Here is a 22942-nt window from a genome sequence, read left to right as displayed (position 1 = left end):
GTATTTTATCAGGCAATTATTAAGTCTAAATAGATGCACAACTTCCATAATTTCAGTAGTATACTCAAATGACAATAGTCATATCATACTGTTCATGTGTTGTACTTGCTATAGTTTACTTCCACGTTGCTTCTTCATCAAATAACAATGTCAAATGTAAATCAAGTCAATCACTGTCACATCAGTGACACCTTGAGTAAGAAATAACATGTATAATATGTATGTGTACACGCATATGGGATACTGATAGTTCACCATTGTGGCACAGAAAATCAATGTGATCTATAGTATTTATTTGTATGAAAATAGTACTAATTTCTCTTGTAATAAACAAAGAAATAGATATGCTTTGGTAGTAAACTTATATAGTTATGAAATAATCATCAAAAAATAATTTATGGAAGTGCAAGTTTTTGTTGTTGTTGTTGTTGTTGTTGTTTTGCAATTTTGGCTTTGTGTGTGTGTGTGTGTGTGTGTGTGTGTGTGTGTGTGTGTGTTACACTATTTATAAGAGAGAGATTGAGGAATACTAAAGAGGTGTGGGCACAACTCCCAAAAATGGATGAGGCACAAGGGTGGAATGAGGTCCCGGTTCACTAAAGACCCGAGGTATACATTTAAGGATAACGTAAGCGGGAAAAGATACTAGTTAGCTGGAAATCAGATAAATATAATAAATTATATAATCCATATTTTGTTGAATAAATCATATTAAACAAAAAAAATACAAGATAATCCTAATTAACAGTAAGTAGTTATGTAAGCAAATAAGGACATAAATAAGATATAAGATTAAGATTATAATTGTATTAGTGTCGTTAGTGTACTGGCATCAATATCAATCTAAAACATGAGTATATACACAACAGTAAAAAAAAAAAACTATATTTAATTTAAATCTATCTACTACAGTTTTATCAAGATATATGCCATGTGAGATGTAAACGTAATTTGTTCTATTAATTAAATATTTAAACATTACTCAAAATATGCAGGCTAGAGTAAATTTCATAATGAACACTGTTTCATAATAGACACTGTTTCACCTGTTATGCTATTTATTTTTTAATATATTTATTTATGCAGTTTTTGGTGTTTAAGCCTGTCAATATCACTAATAAACAAGCTATATTTGACATATATGTCCTTCCTCTTAAAAACTTCTTAGAAACATCTCCTAGTTTAACTTCACAGCAGCACATGACCTATTTTACAAACTGAAGCTTCAGTTCTAGCCAATAGGCGTTGAGGAAATGATCACCTCCCATCTGCTGTCGTGCATTATGGCTGCGCTCTAGGATGCGTGGAGCGTCGGCGAAATTTTATTTAATTTTTTGACGGAGTCTGATTTGTTTATTTTCCACCATGTCTGCGGGTATGATGCTTACAAACGTAAGCAGGTTTTGTCATTGTTCTATCAGGGCCAGACGGCCGGTTTTAGCGAGTTTTTATCACACGCAGCGGGGTGTCTACGGTTACAAACCAAGAGAGAGTCCGGTGAGAGACGCTGAGCTGACGCAGATCTCTGCGCTGAATCAAGGTCGGTGCGTTTATGACGTTACGCAGGAACTGAGCGTGCAGTCTTGCATATGTTGTCTATATCATTATATGTTTGAATGCATTTGAGAATTCAAAATAAACCTGAGCCTACAACTCCAGTGTGTCTAGAAAGATCAGATATGCAAGTCAATATTTGAAAAATGCAATCATGCTTGAGTGCATCAGGTGTGCATATATGAGCGCTAAATTGCAGCATTTGCTCGCTGTCATGTGTAAACAGATCACGGGATGGTGCGACTGGTGGAGGCCTATCGAGCACATGGACACAAAGTTGCTAAAATTAACCCGTTGCTTCCACAAGCTCCTGTCCAGGAGAGCGTGCCAGAGATCAGCCTGTTGAAGGGAGCTGTTCAAGGACTCCTTAACACTACTGGTCAGTTTCTGGTTACAATTCCTGGAATATTGTTTTGATATGAGACACAATAAATAAATTAAAACAATTATTTATGAGACACAATAAATAAATTGAAAAAAATGTATTTATGAGACACAATAAATAAAAAATAAAAAAAAATTCATTGAACAACACTTGAATGAAAACGTATCCAGATGAATGATGAATGAAATTAATCCAATGAAAGTTAATCCAGACATATGACCGCAAGAGGCCACTTCAGTCTTGTCACTATAGAGATGAAAGGGAAAACTTAGGTTCTATTTGGAGTCGCTGTTTCTCAGTTAACTTTAAGGGTGAGTTGATGGTGACAGTGGGGGATGATAACCAGTCACCTGGACTATCATCATGCAAAGTTTCAAACATTTTCACTGTGGTATTCCTACGTTATTCACCCATTAACTTGGCATATTAACCAATAGAGATGAATTGATAATAAAGAGGGGCTCTTTCTCAGTCATCTCTAAGGGTGAGTTAAAGCTGACACTGGGGGATGATAACCAGTCCCCTGGACTATCACCATGCAAAGTTTCAAACATTTTTACTGTGGTGTTCCTACGTTATTCATCCGTGAACTTGGCATATTAGCCCATAGAGATGAATGAGATTATAAAGGTCCCATTTTGGAGAGGCTCCCTCTTAGTCATCTTTAAGGGTGAGTTGATGGGTCGTGGTGGTGGTTTGGTGGTTAATTCTCAGTGATATTTAGAAATCTCATGAAGGGCTTGAATTTTTGGAAAATTAAAATAAATATAGTCCAGCAAGCAAACACCAAAACACGCCTTCCACACTGTTTTCTGAGACTAACTGGTCTATCATGGAAAGTTACAGAAGGTTTTATATGCTATGAACTGAGGGGTGACCTTAAGTATGATAAAGTTATTTTTGGTCCACATTGATTGGCTGTTGGAAAGTTTATCTTTTCTTAGGGGAACTCGAAACAGTTTGGGAAGCTTGGCAACAGTTTAGGGGATCCTTAAAACAGTTCAGAGGTCAGGAGTTCAGGGGTGCAATAAACCTCAGCGGAAAAACAAGGGAGCTGCCCAAAGCATCTGCTGTCCTTTGAACTGGTTCCTTATAGCCTAATAATTTTTCATAAATTTTATTTTACTACTTATTAGAACTGATGTCTCTATAAGTCTCTAAAGTGGAGTAATTTCATGTTACTCAAAAGTGCCACAGTAAGATGGCTTCAAATGGTGTATGCATATAGTCTGGAAGTTCCCTTATAATTGGTCATACATTTTTTCTACTTATTAGAAATTTTCTTTCAGTAGGTTTTTAAAATGGAATAATCACATATTCTCCAAAACTCCACAGTAAAGGGCTTCATATGAACTGTGTAGCGAAAATCACATTAGGCACCAAATACCATGAACTGGACACTAAATGGTGCAGTGATTTGGATCACACATCACTTAAAGTGTGTTTGTGTGTGTGTGAATATGAATGTCAGATGGCCCCTCCTCACATTTCCAGGGCACCAGCTAAGGACTTCACCTTAACAAATTAAGAATGATCCAATTAGACCATTCAATAAATTAAAAATATGTAAATTGGAGGGAGGTGGTCATCTGCGTAATCTGAAGGATTTGTGAGATTCAGATCATTTATAGAGACTTTTACTGTATTATCAACACAAGGGAGACTCAGTTGTAATAAAATTGATTTTATTTACAAAAGGATAGACAAGAGTTACTAACAAACTACAAAACGGTACTAATATTGGAAAGAATACTAGAAAAGGAAAAGTGCAAAGGGTGGAAAAATGCAAGTGATTTAGTTGGATGTTGTTATGGTAGAGTATGGCAATTATCTTAAGGAGGATAGACTACTGCTCTCTGTTAATAAGGTGAAAACCTTATTTCTAATTAAACAAATAACTCAGAGATTATTTGTTAAACACTGAATATCAGTTACAACATCTAAAGAACATTAAACTATCAACAGAACATTAATTTATACATTAACATCTCAATTTGAGTGAACTGTTGTGTCACAAATAAATGTTACTAAGCATATACCATTCTCCAAATGGATATGGAGAAGATTTGATGTAGTTTGTGTCCATTTAAAATGTAAGTTTCTTTATGCAGAGACTTGTCTTTCCTTTGAGAATGTCTTTGTTTCAGTTGCCAAATGGCATGGCTAATCAACAAAATCGGTTTGACAGTCATGAGACATCCTGTATAGTCTTTCACACCTAAGTCTTAGGAATGGTAATCAAAGGTAATCAAAAGGTGACTCAATGATAATGGTCAACTGTGTACAGGGAGATGGCACCATCTCTGCAGGGCTGATGTTTTTAGCCTTATCTGATGGCAAAAGACATGCGTTTTGTCCAAGACCACAGAAACTTGATCACATCAACTTGACCTTTTATCCCCTGTTTTGGATGAAAAGGTTTTTGAATGCTTTTGCCTTCTTGCTGTCCACTACAACTGTACATATAGTTTGGGATGTCCCTTATAAGAACAGAGTCCCAAAACAACAGGGAAGTCTCTCAAAAATGCTTTGTACCAGTACATCAATATATACCCATTTCAAGGATAATTAAATACATTTTATCCTTAGACCTGTCAATTTAATTACCCTGTCTGGTATGTCCAGGCTGTTTAGAGGAAATGGTTGCTCATGACACTACCCAACTTAAAAAAAAAAAAGCTTTTATTGACAATATAGCATTTAAAGCAACTGCACTATGGGCCATCTCCATTTATGATGTTTGCAAATACATCAGAATACACTAATACATTAACATTAACATTTAAAAAGCAACAATACAGAATTAACACAGAAGTACAAAGAAGAGGAATCAAGCATATTTCAATAAAAATGTATTAATAATCTATATGGTTCAACTGATATTGAAACCTGCTGTATATGTAAAGTTAATAAATAATGGAAGGAAGATGCATGGTCATAGTCCAGGGGACTGTTTATCACCCCCCAGTGTCATCATCAACTCACCCTTAAAGATGACTGAGAGGAAGCCTCTCCAAAATGGACCCTTTGTAATCTCATTCAAATCTATGGGCTAGTATGCCAAGTTCACGGGTGGATAACGTAGGAACACCACAGTAAAAATGTTTGAAACTTTGCATGGAGATAGTTCAGGGCACTGGTTATCACCCCCCCAGTGTCACCATCAACTCACCCTTAAAGATGACTGAGAAGAAGCCTCTCCAATATGGGCCCTTTGCAATCTTATCTCTATGGGTCAATATGCCAAGTTCACGCATGGATAACGTAGGAATGCCACAGTAAAAATGTTTGAAACTTTGCTTGGTGATAGTCCAGGGGACTGTTTATCACCCTCCAGTGTCACCATCAACTCACCCTTAAAGATGACTGAGAGGAAGCCTCTCCAAAATGGGCCCTTTGTAATCTCATTCATCTCTATGGGTCAATATGCCAAGTTCACGGGTGGATAACGTAGGAATGCCACATTAATTTTTTTTAAAACTTTGCATGGTGATAGTCCAGGTGACTGGTTATCATCCCCCACTGTTACCATTAACTCAACCTTAAAGATGACTGAGAAACAGCGACTCCAAATAGAACCTAATGTTGGCCCTTTAATCTCTATTGTGACAAGACTGTAGTGGACTCTAGCGGTCATATGTCTGGATTAACTTTCATTGAAGTGTTGTTCAATGTGTGGCTAATATGGTGTGAAATAAATAAATCATTAAATAAATGCATAAATAAAATCAGCTGTCAACATGAAGAAAACAACATCTTGAAACAGTATAGAGCAGAGCTGTATAATCTAACATAGGGACCAGACAGTTATTTAAAATTCATTATAGGAGAATGTGTATGGTGTTATGATATCTCGTACACTTACAATGTAAATGTTATTTTTCTTATTCTTTTGTATTCAATTTTATGGGCAAAAATCATATTTGTTCAAATTGAGATTTTATTGATTCAATTGATTTATCAAATAATTTAAACGAATTTGACATAATTGACATGCTTATACATTCCTCATGTAAAGAATGCTTTAATAAAAAGTGCTTTTTTATTATGATAGTCCATTACCTTTTCTACCACACCACAGCTTCATATGGTCCAAAATTAAAGAATGGATCTCATGTTTCTATTTATTTTGATAGTACATTGCATTATCTTTCAAGCCACAGCATCGTATATGCGATAAAAAAAGAAAAGGTTTTATTCATTTTAAACGGGCGGAAAAGCGGCATGGCCCCTTTAAGACGAGATGGCAAACGCAGAAGCGTCAATAAGAAGCTGCGAATAAGAAGCTGGATTCAGCCTCGTTAATGTATATGATAATATAATATATATAATAATATGTATAAATCTGTTTATAAATGTGTGTGTTGAGCTGTTAAGTTGTCTCATGTAATCGTCCTGTGAGTGGTGGGACTGCTTTTCTAGGCGAATGAACTTGTCTTAGGGTGGTTTCACATATAGTACAACTTAAGTGGACCAAACCCAGTTCAGTTAAAGTGAACCAGAAAGGGAACCAGCCACAAATGACCTCAGTGCTTTTGGTGTTCACAATGTAAGTGGACTTAAAAGAGGACCCAGATTCTTTTTTTGGTCCTCTTCATATTAATGTGGTCTCAGACCCCTTGCTGTTCACACCACAGCTCCTTAAGAACTCAGACCCCATTGCAGCTAGGGCTGTCACGATTATGAAATTTGGCTGACAATAATTTTTCATAAATCATTGCAATTATTATGATAAGCAATTGTCATACAAGTTGTCATACTTCTTCAGGTTCACGTATGCTTATTGCAGATAGGCCTACACCTTAAGTAGTAATTTATTGATGTTAAACTTGAAACCATATAATAAAATGGGGCTATATAATTACTTTTAAGGCTTTAAAGAATATTGAATTTTTCATAAAAAATTATTGCACAGGGATAGAATTACATAAAAAGTAATATTTTATGTTATATCATTTATGAAACCCAGTCAACACCACCAATTATATTACATTATGCAATAGTAATAATGTATCCTGTATTTCTGTCCTAAATTTTCACTCTCTCACATTATGTTAAGGCTCTCTGATAAAACCTACAAGCTCTTATTTCATATGAAGGAAAACATCTGAAATTCTATGTGCATTTGAAAATATTTCTAATTTCTTTATCATCTCGAGAGTAATGAAGCAAGCAAGCGTCTCCTCCTGCATGTCATTTACATTATGTGTATGAGCGAAGAATATTTGCCATTGCGCAAAAAAATTAAAGCGAAACTATAAAATCCCCACTTGTATTTTCGTGAGAGTTTGGCGTGAACCTCCGTAGACGGTACGCCCATCAGAGCACTTTAAAGTGGTTCATCTTAGTGCATTGCTCTGAAAGCGGCTGGTCCGTTCATTTCAGGTGCTCAAATAATACAACAAGAATGGAATATGAGACACAAAAACACGTCATGGTAATCAGGTATACAGTTGAAATCAGAAGTTTACATACATTTAGGTAGAAGTCATTAAAACTCATTTTTTAACCACTCCACAGATTTAATATTAGCAAACTATAGTTTTGGTAAGTCGTTTAGGACATCTACTTTGTGCATGACATGAGTAATTTTTCCAACAATTGTTTACAGACAGACTGTTTCACTTTTAATTGACTATATCACAATTCCAGTGGGTCAGAAGTTTACATACACTAAGTTAACTGTTCCATTAAGCAGCTTGGAAAATTCCAGAAAATGATGTCAAGTCTTTAGACAATTAGCTTCTGATAGGAGGTGTACTGAATTGGAGGTGTACCTGTGGATGTATTTTAAGGCCTACTTTCAAACGCAGTGCCTGTTTGCTTGACATCATGGGAAAATCAAAAGAAATCAGCTAAGACCTAAAAAAAACACAACTCCACAAGTCTGGTTCATCCTTGGGAGCAATTTCCAAATGCCTGAAAGTACCACGTTCATCTGTACAACAATAGTACGCAAGTATAAACACTGTGGGACCATGCAGCCATACCGCTCAGGAAGGAGATGCATTCTGTCTCCTAGAGATGAACATAGTTTGGTGCGAAAAGTGCCATTCAATCCCAGAACAACAGCAAATGACCTTGTGAAGGTCATTGGTGCACTTCACAAAATAGATGACATCACGAGGAAGGAAAATAATGTGGATATATTGAACATCTCAAGACATCAGCCAGGAAGTTAAAGCTCGGTCGCAAATGGGTCTTCCAAATGGACAATGACCCCAAGCATACCTCCAAAGTTGTGGCAAAATGGCTTAAGGACAGAAAAGTCAAGGTATTGGAGTGGCCATCACAAAACCCTGACCTCAATCCGACAGAAAATTTGTGGGCAGAACTGAAAAACCGTGTGCGAGCAAGGAGGTCTACAAACCTGACTCAGTTACACCAGTTCTGTCTGGAGGAATGGGACAAAATTCCAGCAACTTATTGTGAGAAGCTTGTGGAAGGCTACCCAAAACATTTGAACCAAGTTAAACAATTTAAAGGCAATGCTACAAAATACTAACAAAGTGTATGTAAACTTCTGATCTGACCCACTGAGAATGTGATGAAAGAAATAAAAGCTGAAATAAATCATTCTCTCTACTATTATTCTGACATTTCACATTCTTAAAATAAAGTAGTGATCTGAACTGACCAAAGACAGGGAATGTTTTCTACGATTAAATGTCAGGAATTGTGAAAAACTGAGTTTAAATGTATTTGGCTATGGTGTACGTAAACTTCTGATCTTCAACTGTATCTATATTCACTTAAAATTGTACACTACTGGTCAAAAATGTTTCTCATGATCTTAAAAATCTTTTGATCTGAAGGCGTATGCTTAAATGTTTGAAATTTGTTTTGTAGACAAAAATATAATTGCGCCAACATATAAATGTATTTAATTATAAAGCTAAAATGTAATAAAAAATGACTTGGACCAAATAATAAATAAAAGCAGCCAGTAAGTGCCCAACATAGATGGGAACTCCTTCAATACTGTTTAAAAATCATCCCAGGGTGATACCTCAAGAAGTTGGTTGAGAAAATGTCAAGAGTATATTTCTGCAAATTCTAGGCAAAGGGTGACTACTTTGAAGATGCTAAAATATAACACAGTTTTGATTTATTTTGGATTTTGTTTAGTCACAACATAATTCCCATAGTTCCATTTATGTTATTCCATAGTTTTGATGACTACTATTATTCTAAAATGTGGAAAAAAAAATTATAATAAAGAATGAGTAAGTGTTTCAAAACTTTTGTCCGGAAGTGTATGTGGACAGTAAATTGTGACTGGAATATGAAGTATGTAATGCAGCTATATATGGCAAGCCATGAGGTACTTGTATCATAAAATGCAAAACGGACTGGTACCTCTTCGTTTTCACATCGCAAAAAATCAATTGAACCACAAAAGGACCCTAAAGCAAACCGTACTCAGACCAGCTCAGGAGGTGGTCTGAGTACGGTTTGCTTTTGGGTCCTTTTAGGGACGTCTGAGACCATTTGGGTTGTTCACATATACACGTTATCCTGCTCTGAGAGCGCTTTGTGTGCTCAAACGAACTAGATGTGAAAACACCCTTAGGGTCTTGTCAACGTTCATGCGTTTGTTCCATGTAAACAGTGCTTGATAGTTTAATCACATCCCTTTTTGGAATTCTTATGGTATCCATGTGTGTATCATGCAGAAGTTACCAGGTTTACCAGATTTACATGATAATGATATAAGTTTGGGTATAAACTTTAACATAGACAAGGTTGATAAGTGATTTTACAGTATCTCGGCAGTCTCATGGAAACACGTCTATTGTTTAAAGGAATATTCTGGGTTCAATACAAGTTTGGTCAACAGCATTTGTGGCATAATATTGATAAGCTTAAAAATTAATTTTGAGTTGTCACTCCTTTTCTTAAAAAACAAAAAACAAGCAAAAATCAGTTTTCCAGTGAGGCACTTACAGTGGAAGTGAATGGGGCCAATCTGCAAATGTTAAAATACTCAGTTTCAGAAGTATAGTCACACGACGTAAACAATATTTGTTAACATGATTGTAGAGTGATAAAACCGCTTACTAACCTTTTCTGTGGAAAGTTATATCCAGTTTTACAACTTCACTTCTATGAGGACATTACACCCTGAACCCTGTAATCCAGCAAAAACGACTTTACCATTCAAATAATACACAAGTTTTAACAAGAATTAATGTAAGTGCTTTTATAAAATTATAAGCTTAAAATTTCTGCCTTTTTAAACCCTCTAAAAATTGGCCCCATTCACTTCCATTGTAAGTGCTTCACTGTAACCTTGATTTTTGCATTTTTCAAAGATAAAGAGGGATGAGTCGAAATAAATTTTGTGGTAATCGACGTTATGCCACAAATGCTGTTAATTTAGCTTAACTTGTATTGAAGTCGTGTGGCTATACTTTCGAAACGGTGTATATTTTATTGTTAATTCTGGTAGTAAGACTTGCCCTATAGACTTCCACTGTAAGTGCATTACAGGATTTTTGTTTGTTTTAACAATCTCAGACACAAGTTTAATGATCTTCTGTATTGTTTTAAGCTTGAGCTGTCTTTGAACCAGAAGAAAGTACAATATATGCAGATTAATCAGAACAATTTAAGTGCTTATTTTAGGATACTGACATCCTAAAACACTACATATTGCTAGATTAGTTTTGGTCATTTAACAGTTGAGTTCTGTTGAGTTCCATTTAGGTTTCTGATCGTTGTCATTCCAGGATTACGGCATTTTGGGAAAGCCGAGGCAACCGCAGAGGAGGTTGTGGCCTACCTGGAGCGAACATACTGTGGGGGAATCTCAGTGGAAACCAGTCAACTCCAGAGCTTGCAGGAAAGAGAGTGGGTTGCTGACCGCTTTGAGGAGCTCAAGAATGAGGCATTTTCTCCAGAGGAGAGGCGACAGCTGGCAAAACTAATGCTTGAATCTCAGGTACCACAAACCAGCAGGGACTAAATTGTTATCTTTGAGCAACATTATTTGAAAAATCTGAAAAAACACTTTCTTTGAAAAGTCTTTTTCTTTTTGTGAATTTACATGCCACATGCCTACATGTGAACCCCAGTGTTACCTCAAGGAAAATATTATCTACTTGGACCATTAAATGTGCATCTCTGTTGTCTTTGTGGAGGAATTTGACCACTTCTTAGCCACCAAGTTTGCAACAGTGAAACGTTATGGAGGCGAAGGGGCAGAGAGTATGATGGGATTTTTCTACGAGCTCTTCCGCTCTGCAGCCTACAGTGGCGTGACTGACGTGGTCATGGGCATGCCTCACCGCGGACGGCTCAACCTACTCACTGGACTACTGCAGTTCCCGCCTGAGGTTAATATAATCGGCTTCTGTCTAGATTAAGATAGATAGATGGACAACGAGACAGACAGGCTTAACTTAAAGCTTACAAATTACTAGACAGCTTACTGTTATTATACAGTGTGGTCCAAAAGTCTGAGGTCATATTGTAAATCTTGAACTTTTTTTTATTAAGGTTTTTGCCAAATTTGCACCAAAGTCTTGGGGTTATGACTTAAATGAACTGTAGATATGTAAGATTTTGCACTATGTCAAGGTCACTAATCAAATTCAAATTTGTGACATTGTCCATGTTAACTGCTATGTAACAAAAGAACTGATTTCATTGCTTCCATTGAAGCAAACAAGATACTATTTGAAACATTATGCTGGAATTACAAAACCAATCATGCTGGGATAATAGTGACCATCTGGTTTTGGACAAGAAAGTAACTAGGAAATTCTGAAATTCATGTTCATTTTTCAATTCAACTTTTCACTCAAATTGTTATGCTGATAATAAAATTTGTAATAAAGAAGTTTGCATTATAAAAAAAAATCTAAATATATTAAAAGCAATTAACTGGGGGGCCTGGGTAGCTCAGTGGTAAAATACGCTGGTTACCACCCCTGGAGTTCGCTAGTTCAAATCCCAGGGCGTGCTGAGTGACTCCAGCCAGGCTTCCTAAGCAACCAAATTGGCCCGGTTGCCAGGGAGGGTAGAGTCACGTGGGGAACCTCCTCGTATTCGCTATAATGTGGTTCGTTCTCGGTGGGGCGTGTGGTGAGTTGAGTGTGGATGCCGCTGTGGATGGCGTGAAGCCTCCACACACGCTATGTGGCAACGCGCTCAACAAGCAACGTGATAAGATGCGTGGGTTGGCGGTCTCGGACGCGGAGGCAACTGGGATTCGTCCTCCATCACCCGGATTGAGGCGAATCATTACGCAACCACGAGGACTTAAAAGCACATTGGGAATTGGGCATTCCAAATTAGAGTGAAAAGGGAAGAAAAAAAAAAAGCAATTAACTAATGGTCCTAGACTTTTTGACTCCAGTGTATATTTTTTAATGTAGAGCTATATGTTTGTATGTTTTTTCATAGGAGAACAATAACTGTGGTAGTGGGAAATGCCGATAACCGCTTAATCGGCTGATAGTTTTTAAAATAGATTTATTGAATGTTTGAAAATGTTTACAAAATAAGTAAAATCCCAGATGGGTGTTTGTGCAACCAAAATCCCAATAATAAGCAGAAAAAAAAGGAAGATTTGGTGCATAGTGCGGGAATTTTAGATATAAAGAAGCCTGAATACACTGGGGACTCTTATTTTGAAATGTCTGTGCTTCCAGCTCACACGAACACACAAAGGAAACAAAACATGCACTCTTACAATCATCTACAATGTATTAAAATAGAATCACTATAAGTAAACATTCCTAAAAGCAACTATCGGAACCAATTAATCGGTAAAACCGATATATCGGTCGACTTCTATTAAAAACATCATAGTGTGACAGCTTTGACCTTTGTTCTGTCTTGTCTTGTCAATCATTCATTCTATGTGTTAATGCGACTTAATTTCTCACTCTTTCTTTCTAATCCTCTGAGTCACAAGCTACACCTCCTCATTCAACATGAAAAGGAATATTTTTTTGGAACAGCATGTTTGGGGCAATTCTATGTTTGACACAATGCCATTTTTAAGCTTTGACAAATGAAAAACTTTATCAATCTTTCAGCTCATGTTCCGTAAAATTAGAGGTCTGAGTGAATTTCCAGAGAATTCTCCTTCTATTGGTGATGTGCTGTCTCATTTAACCTCTTCGGTGGAGCTGGATTTTGGAGCGGGACATCCTCTCCATGTCACGATGCTACCCAACCCCTCCCACCTGGAGGCCATCAACCCCGTCACACAAGGCAAAACTCGCGCCCGACAGCAAATCAAACAGGATGGAGATTACTCCAGCGAGCCTCATTCCCGGCCAGGAGACAAAGTCATCTGCCTGCAGGTGAGCTGAGATCTTTTGGGATGTGGTGAAAATTGTAATTCCTATAAATCGAATCTTGTTGGTTATGGTACAATTCCATTATCAGGAACCTTATAGACCATGCTAATACATAATCACTGTGTAAACAAGCATAGAGTTTATTAGATTGAATACATAGACTATCATTTAATTGCCAACAAAAGCCTTCATCAGCCAACTAACAAAGGACAATGCATCAGTTTGAACTTCTGCAGTTAATCCAGGATGGACTTCAAAGACATTAGTCATTAATCTTAAAGTTAAAAAAAGTATTTTCATTTTTTTAAAACAATGGACCTTAACGCTTACATAATTTACACATTTAAAACCATGACTTGCACTGCACATAAATAACTAATATTGGCATTATATTCATGATGTTAGCCAGAGGGGAACTGGCCCCCACAGTGAGCCTGGTTTCTCCCAAGGTTATTTTTCTCCATTAAGCAACATCTTATGGAGTTTTGTGTTCCATGCCACAGTCGCCTTCGGCTTGCTCACAGGGGGTCTAAATACAATTATTATTTAATTATTTAACTTCTATACACAATTTACAATCATATTTAATCAAACTACAAAATGATGACTTAAGACTTTATAATAATGCATGATTTCCTGTAAAGCTGCTTTGAAATGATTTGTGTTGTGAAAAGCGCTATACAAATAAAATGACTTGACTTAGGGATGCTTGTTATAACCCTAAGTGTTAAACTTCAGAACAAAAGCACCACTGAAAATTTCTTCTGGAAATGCTATAATCTTGTATTGTTTCTTCCATGATACAAGGGACTATAATTGATGTAACTGGCATTTACAGGTTCATGGCGATGCTTCATTCTCAGGCCAAGGCATTGTAACAGAAACCTTCACCCTGTCAAACCTCCCCCATTTCAGAGTAGGTGGAAGCATCCACCTCATCGTGAATAATCAAGTGGGCTATACCACTCCTTCTGAGAGGGGGCGGTCGTCCCTCTATTGCAGTGATGTTGGTATGTTACAGCATGTTTTTTGCAATGCGTTTAAAGCAGTATATATCCAAAATGTATTTCCTGTGAGAAGAATGCAAGACATTTTTCTAAGTGTAATGTTTCTCAGGTAAAATGGTGGGATGTGCAATAATCCATGTGAATGGGGACGACGCAGAGGAGGTCCTCCGAGCGACCCGGCTGGCCGTGGAGTACCAGCGACGCTTTAGAAAAGACGTTATTGTGGATCTGCTCTGTTACCGTCAGTGGGGGCACAATGAACTGGACGAGCCCTTTTTCACGAATCCGGCAATGTATAAAATCATCCGGTGGGTTTTATACCTATTGATATTCACAGTTTTGGTAGTGTTGATTTCTATGGTTGGGAAAATCCTAATTTTGTAGCATATTACAAAATTTGACATGTAGACAACCAGTAAAAAGTTTGAACATGCTTGACTGAATTTTTATTTCTCATGATCTTAAAGTTTCTTTTGATCTAAAGGCTTAAAGGGACAGTTCACCCCAAAATGAAAATTCTCTCATCATTTACTCACCCGCATGCTCATCTAGGATGCTAGATGTATATGACTTTCTTCTGCTGAACATAAACTTGGTGGATTTTAAGAAGAATATCTCAGCTCTATTGGTCCATACAATGCAAGTCAGTGGGGTTCAAAACTTTGAAGCTTAAAAAGCATATAAAGGCAGCATAAAAGTAATCCATATGACTTCAGTGCCTTCAGAAGCATTATGATAGGTGTGGGTGAGAAACAGATCAATATTTAAGTCATTTTTTTACTATAAATCTCCACTTTTAAATAGCCCTCCTAAGCACTCTTCTATTCTAAGAGTTTTCTTTTGTCTTTGGTGATTTGCATTTATCGTGCATATCGCCACCTACTGGGCAGGGAGGAGAATTTATAGTAAAAGTGACTTGCATAGTATGGACCTGCAGAACTGAGATATTTTTCCAAAAATCTTAATTTGTGTTCAGCAGTGTTCGCACTGTGTGCGAGACAGAACGGCATATGGAAAAAAAATACTTTTACCCCTGCCGAAGTAGGGTAGAAATACTAGAATAAAAGAAATAATTATTTTTGTGTTATTTCATAGTTTAAATGACTATTCTTTTATTCTAAAATGTGGAAAAACTGTATGTGTCAATTTTTACTGGTACTGTTAAGTATTAATTACAGGTTTATCTCTATCATGCTTTGATCTATCTGATCACTATCTGATCAGTTTTTCAGAACAAAAAAAACGACAACAAAAATTGCTGCCAGTTACGCACTGCTCCATTGAATTCCATTTGTTCTTTTTGTTTGTTTGTTTGTTTGTTTCATTTACAATTTGTGGTATGAGTTGAAATGGTTTTCTGTGCTAATCAACAGCATGTTACAGATACCGATGGTTCAGTTCTACTGGTTACATTTTCCCCAGGTCGAGAAAAAGTATCCCAGATTCATACGTCAACCAGCTGGTCTCAGAAGGTCTGATGACGGAGGAGGAATGCGGTCAGATCAAGACTACCCACTACGCCATGCTCAATGACCGGTTGAACAACATGACCCTCTACAGCCCTCCACCCACCAACCTCCAGGGGCGCTGGGGAGATCTGGTGGAGCCCCAGAACAGAGTCTCATCCTGGGACACTGGTGTAGCGGTGCCCCTCCTGCAGTTCGTAGGTGCCAAATCAGTGGACATACATGAGGAGATACAACTACACAGTCACCTGAGGAAGACACATGTGCAGGTAAAAAGAGACTTTGTGCCTATAAATTATTTTTATTTTTTCATTTGATGGCGTTTTGTAAAAGGATTGTGCAAAGGATATAATAGTAGTCCCTCAGGCCCTCAGTTTATTGTGTACAAGTCATGAGTCTGTTAATCATGAAACTGCTTCATGTCTTAGTGTTGGAGTTAGGGTTCATAGTGAATATAAACAGCTGTCCTTAAAAGGAATGTGCCTGGTTAAATATAACTTAGAGATAGTTCACCCAAAAATGAAAATTCTGTCAGCATGTTGCTCCAAACCTGTATGTAGGGCTGGACGATATGACCATATATAAAGTGGTGGTGATATAAAGTGTCAATCAATAGAGATTTTGCTATATTGTGTATTTCGCGATCTGTAAATATCCATGTGTGCAGGTTTTAACCCTTAAGCTCGGATGGTCCCTCAGAGAAAAATAATTCTCAAAATATGAATAACTACAGTCTTGACCAGCACAAAATGGGTATCGTTTTAAAGCTTAGAAGCTGTACTTTACAATGCATGTTGGCATTATGACCAAAATTGAACAAGTGCTTTAAATTTTCAGACAAATCAGAATTGTTCTGTTTTCATAATTTATTAATAATTTTGCACTCCATATTTTTATTGCAATCGGTAAAAACATCAAACGGATCAAATAGCCATGTGACATATGTCGTTGGAATGCTCTCAAAGAGTAGAATACAACCTGCAGTAGGCTATTTGTTTAACTCCCAGACAAAAATATAGCAAGTAATAGCTAAGTACATGTCTTAGACAGACAATACATTGTTACATATAAGGTGTTGCTTATATGTTGTGTTTTCGCTTATTACTTCACAAAAATTAACAGAACATAAAATATCACATACCTTTACTAAGAGGAGGTGATTATCTTTAAAACAAGCCCACACAAACAACGTAATCGTATGTAAAGGTCATTAGATAATCCACACAAAGCACAATGTGCACACAGCAGGATAGTGTGCTACACGTTAGCTTTCCTGAATCAGATCACTTCATCAGAAATGATGTAGAACATTGTCCAGCATCATGGAGCACTAAACCAATCATATTAGAATTCAGATTGCTGCAACCAGAGGTTGAAGTCATCCAAATAAGGGCACAGAAGATCGTTCACTCTAATTACATATGGCCACCAGGAGATGGCGCCAAGTACATGACACAGACTCAATAATAGCTCAAATGACACAGAATGGAACTGAAAGAGATCTTGATACTCATGCCTGCATACTTTGAAGAGAGAGCATACCATAAGTCATTGTTGTATTTGCATGTGTAATTAGTTTTTATGTAATTATGTTTTATTAGTTTTATTGTATTATGTTTTATTTGTTTGGAGGGGCTCTTAGACACTTGGAGATGTTTTTGGACTCTATGATAAATTATGTTTGTAATGCTGTAACTTTTGATTGTTTTGTCATATCAACACAAAATTTTACTCTGTTACAGGTAACATGAGTGGGAACAAAACAAAAGTAGTTTTTTGAGCTACCTAATTTACACCCTGAGATATACAGTATAACATCAGATCAGAAAAATAAGTTGTTAAAATGTAGTTGTTGTTGTTTTGGTCAAGTTATAAGCCTTTAATTTTGGACACGTCACTGAAACAAAAAAACCTCAAAGCTTAAAGTGTTAACAATGAAGTCTGGTTGATATGAACATGTCAGTAATATCTAGTGTTGACCTATCACAGGCTCGGCTACAGAAACTTGAAGAGGGCACAAAACTGGACTGGTCCACAGCGGAGGCCCTGGCATTTGGCACACTGCTGTGCCAGGGTAGGTCTCTTGATCGGACCATCTTTAGAATTACCTAAGGGCTGCCCTATATAGAAACTAACAAAGAATGTGTTACCAACTTTATAGTAAATTTATTTGTATAAAAACCGTTTGAAACTGTCTGTGATACATTTGCATGTTTTTGTATAAATACTGCAGGCTTCAACATCCGTATCAGCGGTCAAGATGTGGGTCGGGGGACGTTCAGCCAACGTCACGCCATGGTTGTGTGTCAGGAGACCAACGACATGTATATCCCCCTCAATCACATCAACTCTGAACAGAGAGGTCACCTGGAGGTGAGCCAAAGTGCTCAGGGAGTCACACATTACTGCTTTTATTGATTTAATTTCATGTTTTATTTATTATTATATTGTATTTTGTGCTGTTTGTACTTTTGATGGCACATTTTAGCTTTGTATTGTTACTAAGTATACTAGCTGTTCTACATTCCTCAGTTGGGAGGTTAATTGTTTCAGTTGTACAAGGAACCTTGTGATTATTTTCAGTTATTTCATAATATATAAATTTTTTTGGCAGGTGTGTAACAGTGCTCTTTCGGAAGAGGCTGTATTAGGTTTTGAATATGGCATGAGCATTGCACTGCCAAAACTGCTACCTATTTGGGAAGCTCAGTTTGGAGATTTCTTCAATGGCGCCCAGATAATATTCGACACTTTTCTATCTGGAGGTATGAAAATTATGCAGTGCCTTTGTATTATACAGTGCTAATCTTATACTGTGCATCTCACTAGGTTATCACCTAAAATTTAAGCCTAAATCCTTGTTTGTGGCATTAAAAGTTAGGTTTTCATTTCTTCTTAGGTGAAGCTAAATGGCTCCTGCAGAGTGGATTGGTGATTTTATTGCCACATGGGTACGATGGAGCCGGACCAGAACATTCATCCTGCCGAATCGAGCGCTTTTTACAGGTGAACACATACAGATATATTTAATTCAGTGAATTGTGTCCAGTTATTGTCTTGGAAATAAATATATATATATATATATATATATATATATATATATATATATATATATATATATATATAGGCATATTTAATCAATTTTTGTGTAATAATGTCTTAACATTTAACAGTCCAAATAATGAGTCTATAAAAAGTTTCATTAAACATGTTTTATTGGACTGTGATATTTCTAGTCATTGGAGAAATTTATTTTATTTTGCTGACACCCTTAAAACATTTTTAATCAATTCAGTTTGAGTTATTAACCTATTAACTTTTTTTTTTTTTTTAAAGTTTAGTTCACTTTTTTATTCAGCCAAGTCTGAAAATTGTTCTCCAGTGTGTATTTATTTAATTTAGTGAACCGAGACTTCATTTCACCTGCTTTACATCGTCGATTTTTTTGGGTTATGCCCCCACAAGTATTCTCTTATGAATCATCTAACAATAGAAATATGGCAAAATTGCAATTATATATATATATATATATATATATATATATATAATATAAAAAGTATGTATATATATATATATATATATATATATATATACTATCTTTTTCATTGTATAATTACCAGAAGTGTATACACAAAATATTTTTTAGTGACCAGAAATATGTAATAATGTCGCAATATATATTTCCACTTCCATAAATCCTATTTTTTGGATTATATCACATCTATTTCAGTTTACTATCACAGGAGATCAACTTCTATGAGTGCAATATTCATTCAAATTACTATTTACTACGTGATCTTGTCATTTTTCTGCACAATTGTGTGAATTATCAGTTTCCCATATGCATGTACACATACATGCTATTTGTTCTCAAGGTGGCGCTGATGTGTCCATGATTAAATTGATTTACATTTGACATTGCTATTTGACGATGAAGCAACATGGAGGTAAACTATAGCAAGTGTAACACATGAACATTATGATTTGGCTATTAAAATTTGGGTGTACTACTGAATACTGTGTCTATATAGACTCAATAGGTGCCTGAGAAAATACATGTGTGTAACTTGTGTAGCTTATTTGTTAAGGTTAGCTCAATATGTGTTTAAAAGCCAGTTAAAGGAATGGTTCACCCAAAATTTAAAATTCTCTCATTTACTCACCCTCATGCCATCCCAGATGTGTATGACTTTCTTTCTTCTGCTGAATACAAACAAAGATTTTTAGAATAATATCTCATCTCTGTAGATTGATGCAATCCAATTGAATGGTGGCCAGAACTTTGAAGGTCAAAAAAGCATATAAAGGCAGCATAAAAGTAATCCATTGGACTCCAGTGGTTAAATCCATATCTTTAGAAGAGATATGATAGGTGTGGATGAGAAACAGGTCAATATTTAAGTCCTTTTTTACTATGAATTCTCCTCCCTGCCCAGTAGGTGGCGATAAGCACGAAGAATGTGAATCATCAAAAGTAAAAGTGGACATTTATAGTAAAAAAGTATTTAAATATTTTCTCACCCACACCTATCATATCGCTTCTGAATATATGGATTTAACAACTGAAGTCAAATTGATTACTTTTATGCTGCCTTTATATGCTTTTTGGAGCTTCAAAGTTCTCTCCTCCATTCACTTGCACTGTGAGGACCAACAGAGCAAAATATACTTCTAAAAATCTTCATTTGTGTTCAGCAGAAGAAAGTAAGTCATACACATCTGGGATAGCATGAGGGTGAGTAAATGATGGGAGAATTTTTATTTTTGGGTGAACTATACCTTTAAGGATTAAAAATGGATCTTAAACATCTTATATTGGTTTTTAGTTGTTTTAGCTGTTTTTAGATTTTAAGCTGTATTTCACAATGAAATAGCAATAGAAGCTGGCACGGTGTTGAAAACATACAAGCAAACAAACTTCTGGTTCATTCTTCACACTGGAAGTGGAAGGTCAGGCACTTTGCATTTTGGAAAACAATACTGCTTCATGCGGGTATTTATGCATACTGAAAATTTGCATCCTGCGCGCACTATACATGCAGCAAAAATAGTGTTATGGTAGTATGTTAATCTGAACAGTCACCACACACGCACTTTTCTGTTAGTCTAGGTTTGCATCTTCCCACAGAATGTTCCACTATCACTGATAATGTGTATAACATTCTCTCTCCTGCAGCTCTGTGACAGTAAAGAAGAGGGTGTGGACTGTGACACAGTGAACATGGGGGTCGTGAACCCTACACTACCAGCTCAATACTTCCATCTCTTGCGGAGGCAGATGATTAGAAACTTCCGAAAACCGTTGATCGTAGCTTCTCCCAAAACTTTGCTGCGCTTCTCTGTGAGTTGTCTAAGAGTGAAACACACTTGTTGTTCATGTGAATTGTTGTTTGTAGTTCTAGATTTAATTGTTTGATGGAGTATTTACCACTATTTGACACTAGGGGGCAGTATCAAGCTTGGCTGAAATGGGACCAGGAACTTCATTCAAGCCTGTCATTGGTGATACCTCTGTAAATCCTCCAAGGTATCGAATTCAGTCACTTTTAACACATTGTTCAAAGTTCAATAAAACAATAAAGACTATTCATATACTGTATTTCTAGAGGAACATTCAAAAAGTATCCTTTGCTCTTCTCCTGTAGCGTGCAGCGGGTTCTGTTGTGTTCAGGTAAACATTACTACGCTTTGCTGAAGCACAGAGAGACATTACCAGAGGTGTTAAAAAACACTGCACTAATCAGGGTCGAGGAACTGTGTCCTTTCCCTACAGAGGCCCTGCAAATGGAACTAAATAAATACACAAACTCCAAAGGTGAGATTGCTCATATAAAGATCGTTTATTCATGTAGCCGCTCAAATTATTGTGATAATTTGCACTGTGAATATGCACGTCAAGCTTCTATGATATAATTCTCTTATTGTAGAGTTTATTTGGAGTCAAGAGGAGCCACAGAATATGGGCTGTTGGTCATTTGTAGCACCAAGATTCGAAAAACAGTTAGCTTGCAAGGTGAGGCTTCCTAGCTTTTTACGTTTAGTAGAGGGTCTTTTATTTAATAAATAGATTATTGCTGTATCTTGATTTATGACAAGCTGATTGATGCTGACCCGTTCATCTTGTCTGTCTTCCCTCAGTTGAGGTTAGTCAGTAGACCAGCGCTGCCCGCTCCCGCTGTGGGTATCGGCACTCTCCACCACCAGCAACATGAAGCCATCCTGACTGCTTCCTTCTCCTGAGTCCACAGATATTACAACCATAAATGAACAATCTGTCAACGAACAAATAAACAATCATTGTAGCTGATGTGCTACTACTGGTCTGGTACACTAAGAACAAATGCAAAGCTTTGTCAGTAATTGTTCAGGCAACATAGGAATATTGCTGATTTAATCTTTGAATGCATATCCATATAGTACCAACAAGGGAACATCCATTAACCGAACGTTTTTGGCACATGGTTGTGAATTTTTAGTTTCACAGTTGTTATACAGAAGGAAAGTAGAAGATTGATGAAGCATACATAAAAGTGTGCAGTATGTATGGTTTTTTTAAAGCACTTTTAAATGTAAAATGTACAGATATAGGTGCAGGATAACTGTAGGGAGACAAGTAAAGAATAGAAATAATGATCATGGTAGTGTGATTTAAACCCATTTAATGGGCCTTGTAATGTTACAGAACTGGTAGTTTGAAAAGGACACTACAAGTTTGGCGCAAGATCAAAACGTTGGTGCGTTAAATGTTTAAAAGCGAGTCATCAATGGATACTTGAGTTGTTGACTTTTACCAGATGAATGTAGAATCAGTATGGAGAGCTTCAAAATCAATCGCTGTATGTTTACGAAATGACAACATGAAGCATTGACCACAAATGATTGAAAAATCTCACAAAAACTAAAGACAATGAAATCACAAACAGTATAGTTGTTCATCAGAGTGATGACACTGCTATAAATGTTGTTGTTTTTTTAACAGCCGTAATAAACCCATCCAAATACCAAATTTGTATAATGTGGAATTGTATGCATTGTTTCCAAAAGTGGTGCTGTTGTGTGAGTGAAACCGAATTTGTATTTGAACACTCATTCTAGATATAAAATAAAAAACAATGGAAACGTCTAGTTATTGATCATTTGTCATTATTTAACATTTTCTCCATCTGACAGGCTCAGTCACCATTCACTTTCATTGCATCTTTATTTCCATAATGA

At 36.5% G+C, this 22942-nt stretch overlaps 1 protein-coding gene across 1 annotated transcript; it reads left to right on the top strand.

Annotated features, from left to right (window-relative positions):
• The first annotated feature begins 1257 nt into the window (after positions 1 to 1257).
• Positions 1258 to 22852, top strand: dhtkd1 (dehydrogenase E1 and transketolase domain containing 1). The gene is made up of 17 exons (XM_051690047.1): positions 1258 to 1540; positions 1781 to 1933; positions 10672 to 10883; positions 11083 to 11277; positions 12988 to 13257; positions 14093 to 14264; positions 14371 to 14569; positions 15684 to 15996; positions 17717 to 17801; positions 17961 to 18100; positions 18342 to 18492; positions 18627 to 18733; positions 20904 to 21068; positions 21172 to 21254; positions 21373 to 21542; positions 21655 to 21740; positions 21866 to 22852. Exons 1-17 carry the CDS (start codon positions 1366 to 1368, stop codon positions 21965 to 21967), a joined length of 2778 nt encoding a protein of 925 aa, XP_051546007.1. The 5' UTR covers positions 1258 to 1365; the 3' UTR covers positions 21968 to 22852.
• Positions 22853 to 22942: the final 90 nt, after the last annotated feature.

The sequence above is a fragment of the Myxocyprinus asiaticus genome, chromosome 46 (assembly GCF_019703515.2).
Source record: "Myxocyprinus asiaticus isolate MX2 ecotype Aquarium Trade chromosome 46, UBuf_Myxa_2, whole genome shotgun sequence".
NCBI classification, from domain to species: Eukaryota; Metazoa; Chordata; class Actinopteri; order Cypriniformes; family Catostomidae; genus Myxocyprinus; species Myxocyprinus asiaticus.
The sequence above is the reverse complement of the archived record's forward strand: the minus strand, read 5'-3'. Positions and strand labels throughout refer to the sequence as shown.